The sequence below is a fragment of the Babylonia areolata genome, chromosome 27 (genome assembly GCF_041734735.1).
Source record: "Babylonia areolata isolate BAREFJ2019XMU chromosome 27, ASM4173473v1, whole genome shotgun sequence".
In the NCBI taxonomy this organism is placed as follows: domain Eukaryota; kingdom Metazoa; phylum Mollusca; class Gastropoda; order Neogastropoda; family Buccinidae; genus Babylonia; species Babylonia areolata.
The window spans coordinates 1,723,636-1,735,769 of NC_134902.1; the positions used below are offsets into that span (position 1 = coordinate 1,723,636).

At 43.1% G+C, this 12,134-nt stretch overlaps 1 protein-coding gene across 1 annotated transcript in view; it reads right to left on the reverse strand.

Annotated features, from left to right (window-relative positions):
- Positions 1 to 12,134, reverse strand: part of LOC143301529 (transmembrane protein 117-like) — a 40,328-nt gene that overhangs the window by 12,072 nt on the left and 16,122 nt on the right. The window contains 3 exon segments of the mRNA XM_076615887.1: positions 2,995 to 3,252; positions 9,229 to 9,464; positions 10,077 to 10,725. Of these exon segments, the coding sequence (XP_076472002.1) occupies positions 2,995 to 3,252; positions 9,229 to 9,464; positions 10,077 to 10,725 (1,143 nt within the window).

The window sequence follows — 12,134 nt, forward strand, 5'->3', positions numbered from 1 at the left end:
AAAGCAGTCACAGAGAAACCCAAACGATGTTAAAAAACACCCCAAAAAACGGAGTATGGCTGCCTACATGGCGGGGTAAAAACGGTCATACACGTGAACCTGGGAGTTGCAGCCCACTAAACAAGACGGTGAAGAAGAAGATAAAAAACATTTCAAGTTGTGGTATTTGATGGGCGCAGTGGTCAAATACTCAGAGCACTGGATTCTCACCCCAGTTTCCTGAGTTTGATCCCCGTGACACCTGGTGGCTTAAAGGTGGAGATTTTTTCCCATCTCCCAGGTCTACACATGTGCACACCTCTAGTGCCCGAATCCCTTTTATGTGTATCCGCATACAGAAGACCAAATACACACGTTAAAGATCCTGTAATACAAGTCAGCGTTTGGTGGGTTATGGAAACAATGAAATACCCAGCATGTACACTCCTGAAAACGGAGTATGGCTGCCAAAATGGTGGGGTAAATAAACAAAACGGTCATTCACATAAAAATGTTACATGTCCACATGAGTGTGAGTGTGTGCATGACTGAAACCTGATTAAATGACGCAGGAAACCAATGATAAGCGCCCAAAGGCAGCTGTCAGTTGGCTCTACCTAGGTAGGCTGCCTGTTGTAAAAATAACTCAGTGTTTGTCAAGTGCTTAAAGCTCCATCTCTGAAGGTGCTATATTAGTAACTTTCTGACTGAAGATAGACGCTATGTAAGTAACTCTCTGACTGAAGATAGGTGCTATATTAGTAACTTTCTGACTAAAGATAGACGCTATGTAAGTAACTCTCTGACTGAAGATAGGTGCTATATTAGTAACTTTCTGACTAAAGATAGACGCTATGTAAGTAACTCTCTGACTGAAGATAGGTGCTATATTAGTAACTTTCTGACTAAAGATAGACGCTATGTAAGTAACTCTCTGACTGAAGATAGGTGCTATATTAGTAACTTTCTGACTAAAGATAGACGCTATGTAAGTAACTCTCTGACTGAAGATAGGTGCTATATTAGTAACTTTCTGACTGAAGATAGGCACTATATAAGTAAATCTCTGACTGAAGATAGGCACTATATAAGTAACTCTCTGAATGAAGATAGGCCCTATATAAGTAACTCTCTGACTGAAGATATGCACTATATAAGTAACTCTCTGAATGAAGATAGGCACTATATAAGTAACTCTCTGAATGAAGATAGGCACTATATAAGTAACTCTCTGAATGAAGATAGGCCCTATATAAGTAAATCTCTGAATGAAGATAGGCCCTATATAAGTAACTCTCTGACTGAAGATAGGCACTATATAAGTAACTCTCTGACTGAAGATAGGCACTATATAAGTAACTCTCTGACTGAAGATAGGCACTATATAAGTAACTCTCTGACTGAAGATAGGCACTATATAAGTAACTCTCTGAATGAAGATAGGCACTATATCAGTAAATCTCTGAATGAAGATAGGCACTATATCAGTAACTCTCTGAATGAAGATAGGCCCTATATAAGTAACTCTCTGACTGAAGATAGGCACTATATAAGTAACTCTCTGAATGAAGATAGGCAGTATATAAGTAAATCTCTGAATGAAGATAGGCCCTATATAAGTAACTCTCTGACTGAAGATAGGCACTATATAAGTAACTCTCTGAATGAAGATAGGCACTATATAAGTAAATCTCTGAATGAAGATAGGCCCTATATAAGTAACTCTCTGAATGAAGATAGGCCCTATATAAGTAACTCTCTGACTGAAGATAGGCACTATATAAGTAACTCTCTGACTGAAGATAGGCACTATATAAGTAACTCTCTGAATGAAGATAGGCAGTATATAAGTAACTCTGAATGAAGATAGGCCCTATATAAGTAACTCTCTGACTGAAGATAGGCACTATATAAGTAACTCTCTGAATGAAGATAGGCACTATATAAGTAACTCTCTGAATGAAGATAGGCACTATATAAGTAACTCTCTGACTGAAGATAGGCACTATATAAGTAACTTTCTGACTGAAAATAGGCACTATATAAGTAACTTTATGACTGAAGATAGGCACTATATAAGTAACTTTATGACTGAAAACAGGCTCTCCATAAATATCCATCAGTCTGGCTCTGTGACTCAGCCGTTACTGTCATAAGTAGGGGGCTTAGCAGGCGGCGTCCTAAGTACATTAAATCAGAACAGGCACTTCCGAACACCACAGAAGTGACTCAGCAGCAGTGCAGGGTCTCCTCTGGTGTGTGGCCTCCTGGCAACCTGACATCGATGAGTTCCCTGTGGACCTACCGGCACTGGGGACTGCCACAGACAAACCCAGATGTGGCTGTGTATGCATGTGGGACCCAGAATAAGCAGTGTGGGAGTAATGCCACTGAAACGGTGCAGACGATGGAGCAGCAAGAAAAAAAAAGAACAAGAGAGGCAAGGCCTTCAAGACTCACTTGTGATAAATTACGTCCCCTAGCATTAATTACAGAGTAATTTCCCTTTTTTACTATCTGCACCAAAACGTTTGCAAAATAAATAAAAATTCCATGATTAGCAAAAGAAGTTCCTGTTTGAACAAAAAATTATAATAATGACTCCTCTTGTTGTGTCAGAATAAGAGGTCAAAGTGCCAAGTTTAGTGAATACAAAAAATATAAACAGTAAATGCAGTTTGCATATAATTAGGCTTCTTTTTTTATTTTTTTTTTGTGCCCATCCCAGAGATGCAATATTGTTTTAAACAAGATGACTGGAAAGAACTGAATTTTTCCTATTTTTATGCCAAATTTGGTGTCAACTGACAAAGTATTTGCAGAGAAAATGTCGGTGTTAAAGTTTACCACGGACACACACACACACACACAGACACACACACACACACACACACAGACAACCGAACACCGGGTTAAAACATAGACTCACTTTGTTTACACAAGTGAGTCAAAAAATATGGACACCATCACCAAACACCCCCCCCCCCCCCAACCCGCAGTCCCCCGGCGCCAGACCTGCATGATGATGACGATGTCCATGACCAGGATGAAGGACGCCAGGAAGGCGCGGGACAGCTCGTTGGAGTGCAGGAAGTCTCGGTTCAGCTTGTCCCACTGGATGTAGTCGGTGGCGATGACGAAGATGACGATGAAGGAGGTGAGGACCACCACCACCCAGAAGAGGATGATGCGGTTGTAGCGGGTGTTCCACCAGCGCCGCACCCGCTGCGCCCACATGGGGTACAGCCTCTCCTGCAGCATCATGTCCGTCACCTGCAGCAACACGACCATGTGGCAATCATTTCATCATGTCCGTCACCTGCAGCAACACAGCCATGTGGCAATCATTTCATCATGTCCGTCACCTGCAGCAACACGACCATGTGGCAATCATTTCATCATGTCCGTCACCTGCAGCAACACGACCATGTGGCAATCATTTCACCATGTCTGTCACCTGCAGCAACACAGCCATGTGGCAATCATTTCATCATGTCCGTCACCTGCAGCAACACGACCATGTGGCAATCATTTCATCATGTCCGTCACCTGCAGCAACACAGTCATGTGGTAATCATTTCATCATGTCCGTCACCTGCAGCAACACAGTCATGTGGCAATCATTTCATCATGTCCGTCACCTGCAGCAACACAGTCATGTGGTAATCATTTCATCATGTCCGTCACCTGCAGCAACACAGTCATGTGGCAATCATTTCACCATGTCCGTCACCTGCAGCAACACAGTCATGTGGCAATCATTTCACCATGTCCGTCACCTGCAGCAACACAGTCATGTGGCAATCATTTCACCATGTCCGTCACCTGCAGCAACATGACCATGTGGCAATCTTCTTCTTCTTCTTCTGCATTCGTGGGCTGCAACTCCCACGTTCACTCGCATGTACACGAGTGGGCTGTTACGTGCATGACCGTTTTTACCCCGCCATGTAGGCAGCCATACTCCGCTTTCGGGGGTGTGCATGCTGGGTATGTTCTTGTTTCCATAACCCACCGAACGCTGACATGGATTACAGGATCTTTAACGTGCGTATTTGATCTTCTGCTTGCATATACACACGAAGGGGGTTCAGGCATTAGCAGGTCTGTACATATGTTGACCTGGGAGATCGTAAAAATCTCCACCCTTTACCCACCAGGCGCCGTCACCGTGATTCGAACCCGGGACCCTCAGACTGAAAGTCCAATGCTTTAACCACCCAGCTATTGCGCCCGTCATGTGGCAATCACTTCATCAATCCTGTAGCATTCATTTTATCAATCATACCTCACTTGTTTTATTAATCCTATAAATCATTTCATCATGTCTGTCACCTGCAACAACACAACCATGTGCCAATCATTTCATCAATCCTGTAGCATTTATTTTATCAATCATATCTCACTTGTTTTATCAATCCTACAAATCATTTCATCATGTCTGTCACCTGACGCAGCCACAATCATGGGTCAATCCTTTTATCAATCTGATGCCATCCACTTATCATTCATATGTCAAAAGATTTGTCAGTGACAAAATTCTATCCTAAAATCCACCTTGACAGTAAAACCAATGCGACTGCACATGGAGAAAGACGCACACACACACACAGACACACACACACACACAGACACACACACACACAAAAAAAAGGTGCTGCTGCATTTGGGAACACGCTTTCTGTGAAAGCATGAATGTTGTTGGTGATCGTAGACATTCTGTTACAGCACCAATGTTGTTGGTGATCGTAGACATTCTGTTACAGCACCAATGTTGTTGGTGATCGTAGACATTCTGTTACAGCACCAATGTTGGTGATCGTAGACATTCTGTTACAGCACCAATGTTGTTGGTGATCGTAGACATTCTGTTACAGCACCAATGTTGGTGATCATAGACATTCTGTTACAGCACCAATGTTGTTGGTGATCGTAGACATTCTGTTACAGCACCAATGTTGGTGATCGTAGACATTCTGTTACAGCACCAATGTTGTTGGTGATCGTAGACATTCTGTTACAGCACCAATGTTGTTGGTGATCGTAGACATTCTGTTACAGCACCAATGTTGTTGGTGATCGTAGACATTCTGTTACAGCACCAATGTTGTTGGTGATCATAGACATTCTGTTACTGCACCAATGTTGGTGGTGATCATAGACATTCTGTTACAGCACCAATGTTGGTGGTGATCATAGACATTCTGTTACAGCACCAATGTTGGTGATCGTAGACATTCTGTTACAGCACCAATGTTGGTGATCGTAGACATTCTGTTACAGCACCAATGTTGTTGGTGATCGTAGACATTCTGTTATAGCACCAATGTTGGTGGTGATCATAGACATTCTGTTACTGCACCAATGTTGTTGGTGATCATAGACATTCTGTTACTGCACCAATGTTGTTGGTGATCATAGACATTCTGTTACAGCACCAATGTTGGTGATCGTAGACATTCTGTTACAGCACCAATGTTGTTGGTGATCGTAGACATTCTGTTACAGCACCAATGTTGTTGGTGATCGTAGACATTCTGTTACAGCACCAATGTTGGTGATCATAGACATTCTGTTACAGCACCAATGTTGGTGATCATAGACATTCTGTTACAGCACCAATGTTGGTGATCGTAGACATTCTGTTACAGCACCAATGTTGTTGGTGATCGTAGACATTCTGTTACAGCACCAATGTTGTTGGTGATCGTAGACATTCTGTTACAGCACCAATGTTGTTGGTGATCGTAGACATTCTGTTACAGCACCAATGTTGTTACTGATCGTAGACATTCTGTTACAGCACCAATGTTGTTGGTGATCATAGACATTCTGTTACAGCACCAATGTTGTTACTGATTGTAGACATTCTGTTACAGCACCAATGTTGTTGGTGATCGTAGACATTCTGTTACAGCACCAATGTTGGTGATCGTAGACATTCTGTTACAGCACCAATGTTGTTGGTGATCGTAGACATTCTGTTACAGCACCAATGTTGGTGATCGTAGACATTCTGTTACAGCACCAATGTTGCTGGTGATCGTAGACATTCTGTTACAGCACCAATGTTGTTGGTGATCGTAGACATTCTGTTACAGCACCAATGTTGGTGATCATAGACATTCTGTTACAGCACCAATGTTGGTGATCGTAGACATTCTGTTACAGCACCAATGTTGTTGGTGATCGTAGACATTCTGTTACAGCACCAATGTTGTTACTGATCGTAGACATTCTGTTACAGCACCAATGTTGTTGGTGATCGTAGACATTCTGTTACAGCACCAATGTTGGTGATCATAGACATTCTGTTACAGCACCAATGTTGGTGATCGTAGACATTCTGTTACAGCACCAATGTTGTTGGTGATCATAGACATTCTGTTACAGCACCAATGTTGTTACTGATTGTAGACATTCTGTTACAGCACCAATGTTGTTGGTGATCGTAGACATTCTGTTACAGCACCAATGTTGGTGATCGTAGACATTCTGTTACAGCACCAATGTTGTTGGTGATCGTAGACATTCTGTTACAGCACCAATGTTGGTGATCGTAGACATTCTGTTACAGCACCAATGTTGGTGATCGTAGACATTCTGTTACAGCACCAATGTTGTTGGTGATCGTAGACATTCTGTTACAGCACCAATGTTGGTGATCGTAGACATTCTGTTACAGCACCAATGTTGTTACTGATCGTAGACATTCTGTTACAGCACCAATGTTGTTACTGATCGTAGACATTCTGTTACAGCACCAATGTTGTTACTGATCGTAGACATTCTGTTACAGCACCAATGTTGTTGGTGATCGTAGACATTCTGTTACAGCACCAATGTTGTTACTGATCGTAGACATTCTGTTACAGCACCAATGTTGTTACTGATCGTAGACATTCTGTTACAGCACCAATGTTGTTGGTGATCGTAGACATTCTGTTACAGCACCAATGTTGTTGGTGATCGTAGACATTCTGTTACAGCACCAATGTTGGTGATCGTAGACATTCTGTTACAGCACCAATGTTGTTGGTGATCGTAGACATTCTGTTACAGCACCAATGTTGGTGATCGTAGACATTCTGTTACTGCACCAATGTTGGTGATCGTAGACATTCTGTTACTGCACCAATGTTGTTGGTGATCGTAGACATTCTGTTACAGCACCAATGTTGTTGGTGATCATAGACATTCTGTTACAGCACCAATGTTGTTACTGATCGTAGACATTCTGTTACAGCACCAATGTTGTTGGTGATCGTAGACATTCTGTTACAGCACCAATGTTGTTACTGATCGTAGACATTCTGTTACAGCACCAATGTTGTTACTGATCGTAGACATTCTGTTACAGCACCAATGTTGTTGGTGATCGTAGACATTCTGTTACAGCACCAATGTTGGTGATCGTAGACATTCTGTTACAGCACCAATGTTGTTGGTGATCGTAGACATTCTGTTACAGCACCAATGTTGTTACTGATCGTAGACATTCTGTTACAGCACCAATGTTGGTGATCGTAGACATTCTGTTACAGCACCAATGTTGGTGATCGTAGACATTCTGTTACAGCACCAATGTTGTTGGTGATCGTAGACATTCTGTTACAGCACCAATGTTGGTGATCGTAGACATTCTGTTACAGCACCAATGTTGGTGATCGTAGACATTCTGTTACAGCACCAATGTTGTTGGTGATCGTAGACATTCTGTTACAGCACCAATGTTGGTGATCGTAGACATTCTGTTACAGCACCAATGTTGTTGGTGATCGTAGACATTCTGTTACAGCACCAATGTTGTTGGTGATCGTAGACATTCTGTTACAGCACCAATGTTGGTGATCGTAGACATTCTGTTACAGCACCAATGTTGTTGGTGATCGTAGACATTCTGTTACAGCACCAATGTTGGTGATCGTAGACATTCTGTTACAGCACCAATGTTGTTGGTGATCGTAGACATTCTGTTACAGCACCAATGTTGTTACTGATCGTAGACATTCTGTTACAGCACCAATGTTGTTACTGATCGTAGACATTCTGTTACAGCACCAATGTTGTTGGTGATCATAGACATTCTGTTACAGCACCAATGTTGTTACTGATCGTAGACATTCTGTTACAGCACCAATGTTGTTGGTGATCGTAGACATTCTGTTACAGCACCAATGTTGTTACTGATCGTAGACATTCTGTTACAGCACCAATGTTGTTGGTGATCGTAGACATTCTGTTACAGCACCAATGTTGTTGGTGATCGTAGACATTCTGTTACAGCACCAATGTTGTTACTGATCGTAGACATTCTGTTACAGCACCAATGTTGTTACTGATCATAGACATTCTGTTACAGCACCAATGTTGTTACTGATCGTAGACATTCTGTTATAGCACCAATGTTGGTGATCGTAGACATTCTGTTACAGCACCAATGTTGTTGGTGATCGTAGACATTCTGTTACAGCACCAATGTTGGTGATCATAGACATTCTGTTACAGCACCAATGTTGTTGGTGATCGTAGACATTCTGTTACAGCACCAATGTTGTTGGTGATCGTAGACATTCTGTTACAGCACCAATGTTGTTGGTGATCGTAGACATTCTGTTACAGCACCAATGTTGTCATATAAAAGGTAGGAGAGGAGGAGGGGGGCTGAATGCTGAGTTGGGGGAAACTGGGTACACTAAGCACATGCAAAAGAACTCATGGCAACAAAAAGGTTGTCCCCGGCAAAATTCCGAAGAAAAATAAAAATCCACTCTAGTTTTGACCGAAGTGCGATTGTGTGCACATGACTGAAGCCTGACTAAATGAGACAGGAAACAGATGATGAGCGTCAAAGGCAGATGTCGTTCAGCTCTACCCAGGTAGACAGACTGTTGTGTGAATGACTCTGTGTTTATAGAACACTTAGAGCTTGGTCTCAGACAGAAGATAAGCACCATATAAGTATCAATAATGGTAATATGTCAAGTTATTTTTTTTTACTTCTGCTTGTGCGTGCATGTCTACATCCTGTGAGGACTGGGTGTGGGTTTGTGGGTTGGAAATGGAGTGGGAGGATTTCTGTGTGCAGGCGTATTCGTGTTCATGTTTTTAGTATGCATACATCATTGTATTTTTCATTGTAAAAACGCCCAGGGATTTTGTACCATTAGATTGGGCGTACCAAATGTCTATTTATTATTATCATCAATATAAATATATATATATGAAACAAGTTATCAGGCATCTCACCATCCAGGCAGTGAAGAAGTCACCACACCAGGTACCACAAGCAGCCACCTTCATGAAGATGTGGTTTCCCACCGACATGTAGGGCGAGATGCGGTAATCAGTCGTAGCGTCTCCACCAATCAGCAGAAAGGCGTTGTACAGGTAGGAGAAGATGAACACGCACAGGATGGTGCTGAGGAACATGGTCATCCACGACCCTTTGTCGTCGGAAAACATCTTGAGGCGAAACAGGCGATCTGTGGAAAGGTGAATGTGGTGAACGTGGCATGTGTTGTGTGATCTCTTCATTTGCTCCTCAGACATTCTGGTGGTCATGGGTGGGTCATGTGACGGTGGCTATCTCTTGGAATGTGTGACAGAAAAGACAGAGAGAGAAGGAGAAAGAGAGAAATGTGAGAGAAGAGAGAGAGAGGGAGAGAGACAGACTCAGAGAGAGAAATGAGAGAGAAGAGAGGGAGAGAAAGAGAGAAGAGAGAGAGAAAAAAAAGAGGGAGAGAGAGAGAGAGAAACAGACAGACAAACAACCAGCAAGTCAGCCAAAGGTAGACATGTGGATTTTGTTCTGATTACAATAATTTTGTCTTGGATTTAATGGAAAGAAAAGTTTTCTGTCAAAGAATGTAACCATTTCAAAAGATGGTGTTGATAAATCTTGACAATGTACCTTCAGACCCACACCACACAGATCTCAAACCTTGACAACGTACCTTCAGACCCACACACATCTCAAACCTTGACAACGTACCTTCAGACCCACACCACACACATCTCACTTCACGCAAGGCCAGCAGTCAAGGGGTTAAAGAAGAACACCAAGGGCAGACAACCAGAGAGAAAGAGTGACTCACTGAAGAGCAGTGTGTGGAAGAGCAGTTTGCCCACCACCATCCCCACGACAGTGCCCGCCAGCCACAGAAGCACCTTCAGCAGACTCCAGGCGTTGGGGGGATAGCGGGTCCCCACGAAGGCGAAGCAGTTCCCGATGACGGGGATGTTGCACTCCTTGCGGCTGTGCGCCACAGGGTCTTCGGCGTAGATGAGGAAGTTGCAGAAGGTGACGAAGTAGGCGACGAAGAGCCGTGCGTAGGGGTGCTGAAAGTAGTAGCGAAAGTCACTTTCCATGTACAGTGAGTACAGACTGTCCGAGTCTGTGCTGTCCTTCCCCTTCGTCTTGGCGTCGTCCACTCTCAGGTGGTCCCCACTTCCCCCGGGGTCTTTGTCCGACGCCATGTTGTTGTTGGCGCTGAGGGAGGTGCCGTTAGTTCCGTCCCCCAGGTCCACCTCGTGCATGTCCAAATCTGTCTTGGTGTCCATGGGGCTGACCGGAGTCACCCTTCCTCGGGAGCCCCGGTGATGAGCGTCTCTGCTGGTGCCAGACGTGGGTTTGGTTCGGGTTCGGGTCTTCACATGGCCGGTGCTCCCCGAGCCTCGCTGCTCCACTGGGGTCAGGCCCTGGGTGTGGGTGATGGTGGGGCCTGAGCAGCCTTCGTCAACCACCTGCCACACACAACGTCTTCCGGTTTCAGTTTCAGTTTCAGTAGCTCAAGGAGGCGTCACTGCGTTCGGACAAATCCATATACGCTACACCACATCTGCCAAGCAGATGCCTGACCAGCAGCGTAACCCAAAGCACTTAGTCAGGCCTTGAGAAAAAAAAAACCGTCTTTCACTGGGTGTTAACTCATCTTCTGCTTTCTTTTATACTGATATTTAATAATGTATGCAAGACAGACAGTCACATCCAACTATGACCATCACTACAGCAGAGGAGGCAACTGGCATCCAAACTATCCAGGCTAGAATTTGATTATAGTGGAGAGTGTCTTGCCCAAGTTACATCCCCACTCTCTCGGCCAAGAGGGTTTTAGGACAGTCGGTGTTGGGATGGTTCCCAAAGGCCAGCTAGCCCCCAAGGCTGCAGCACTAAGAGCCAGTGCAATTTTGCTTCCCTATAATAACAATAATGATAATAATGACAATGATGCTGTTAAAAGTATTACTGGTAATAGCGCTAATGCTAATGATGATAATAATAAAAGCACAACAATAGATAATACAGTGAAGTTATACAGTGCAAATTCCCCATATATAGTGGGCTCTAAGTATCTCCCATGAAACAATACAAAAACATTAGTGCATTATGTCGCATGACAGCACAGGAAAACATACAAGAAATAAAACATGAAACACATGAACCAATAATGTTTCATGAAACACCATTAATACCAGTGATCCTAAGGACTGTGTGAGTGATATGGCATGCAGTGAATAGTTCTGCTTCACTTCTGATACTGCTCTCTTATACTGCAGGATTATCATCATCATAGTCATCATAATTATCATTGTTATTATCATTATTGTGATATGTTATCATCATCATCATCACTGTTGCTTATAGCCCAGCTAACTGCACAGGGTTGAAAACACCATCAATATAAAACCTGTAGAACCCTATAAAAAAAACACCTGGAAGAAGAAAGTTAGGCACAACACACACACACACACACACACACACACACACACACACACACACACACACACTTCAATATATAGTTGATTGTTTTGACAGAGAACAGATGCATCTAATGATCATACACACTTTCATGAAAACCCAGAAATGAAGTTGTTACCAATGGTGACACACAGCAGGTACATACACACACGTCTGAAAACTCAATGCATGTACTTTGTTCTCCAGATTCCCACACATCAGGGGAACATGCAGACATTCCCATTCACCAAGATGTATGAATGCATCAACATACAGACTCTGTAATAATATACACAAAATATACACAGCCCACACTCATGCAAAGGTGTGCATGCACACATACACACACACACACATACATACACACACCACATCCATGCATACCTGCCCACACACACACACACACACACACACA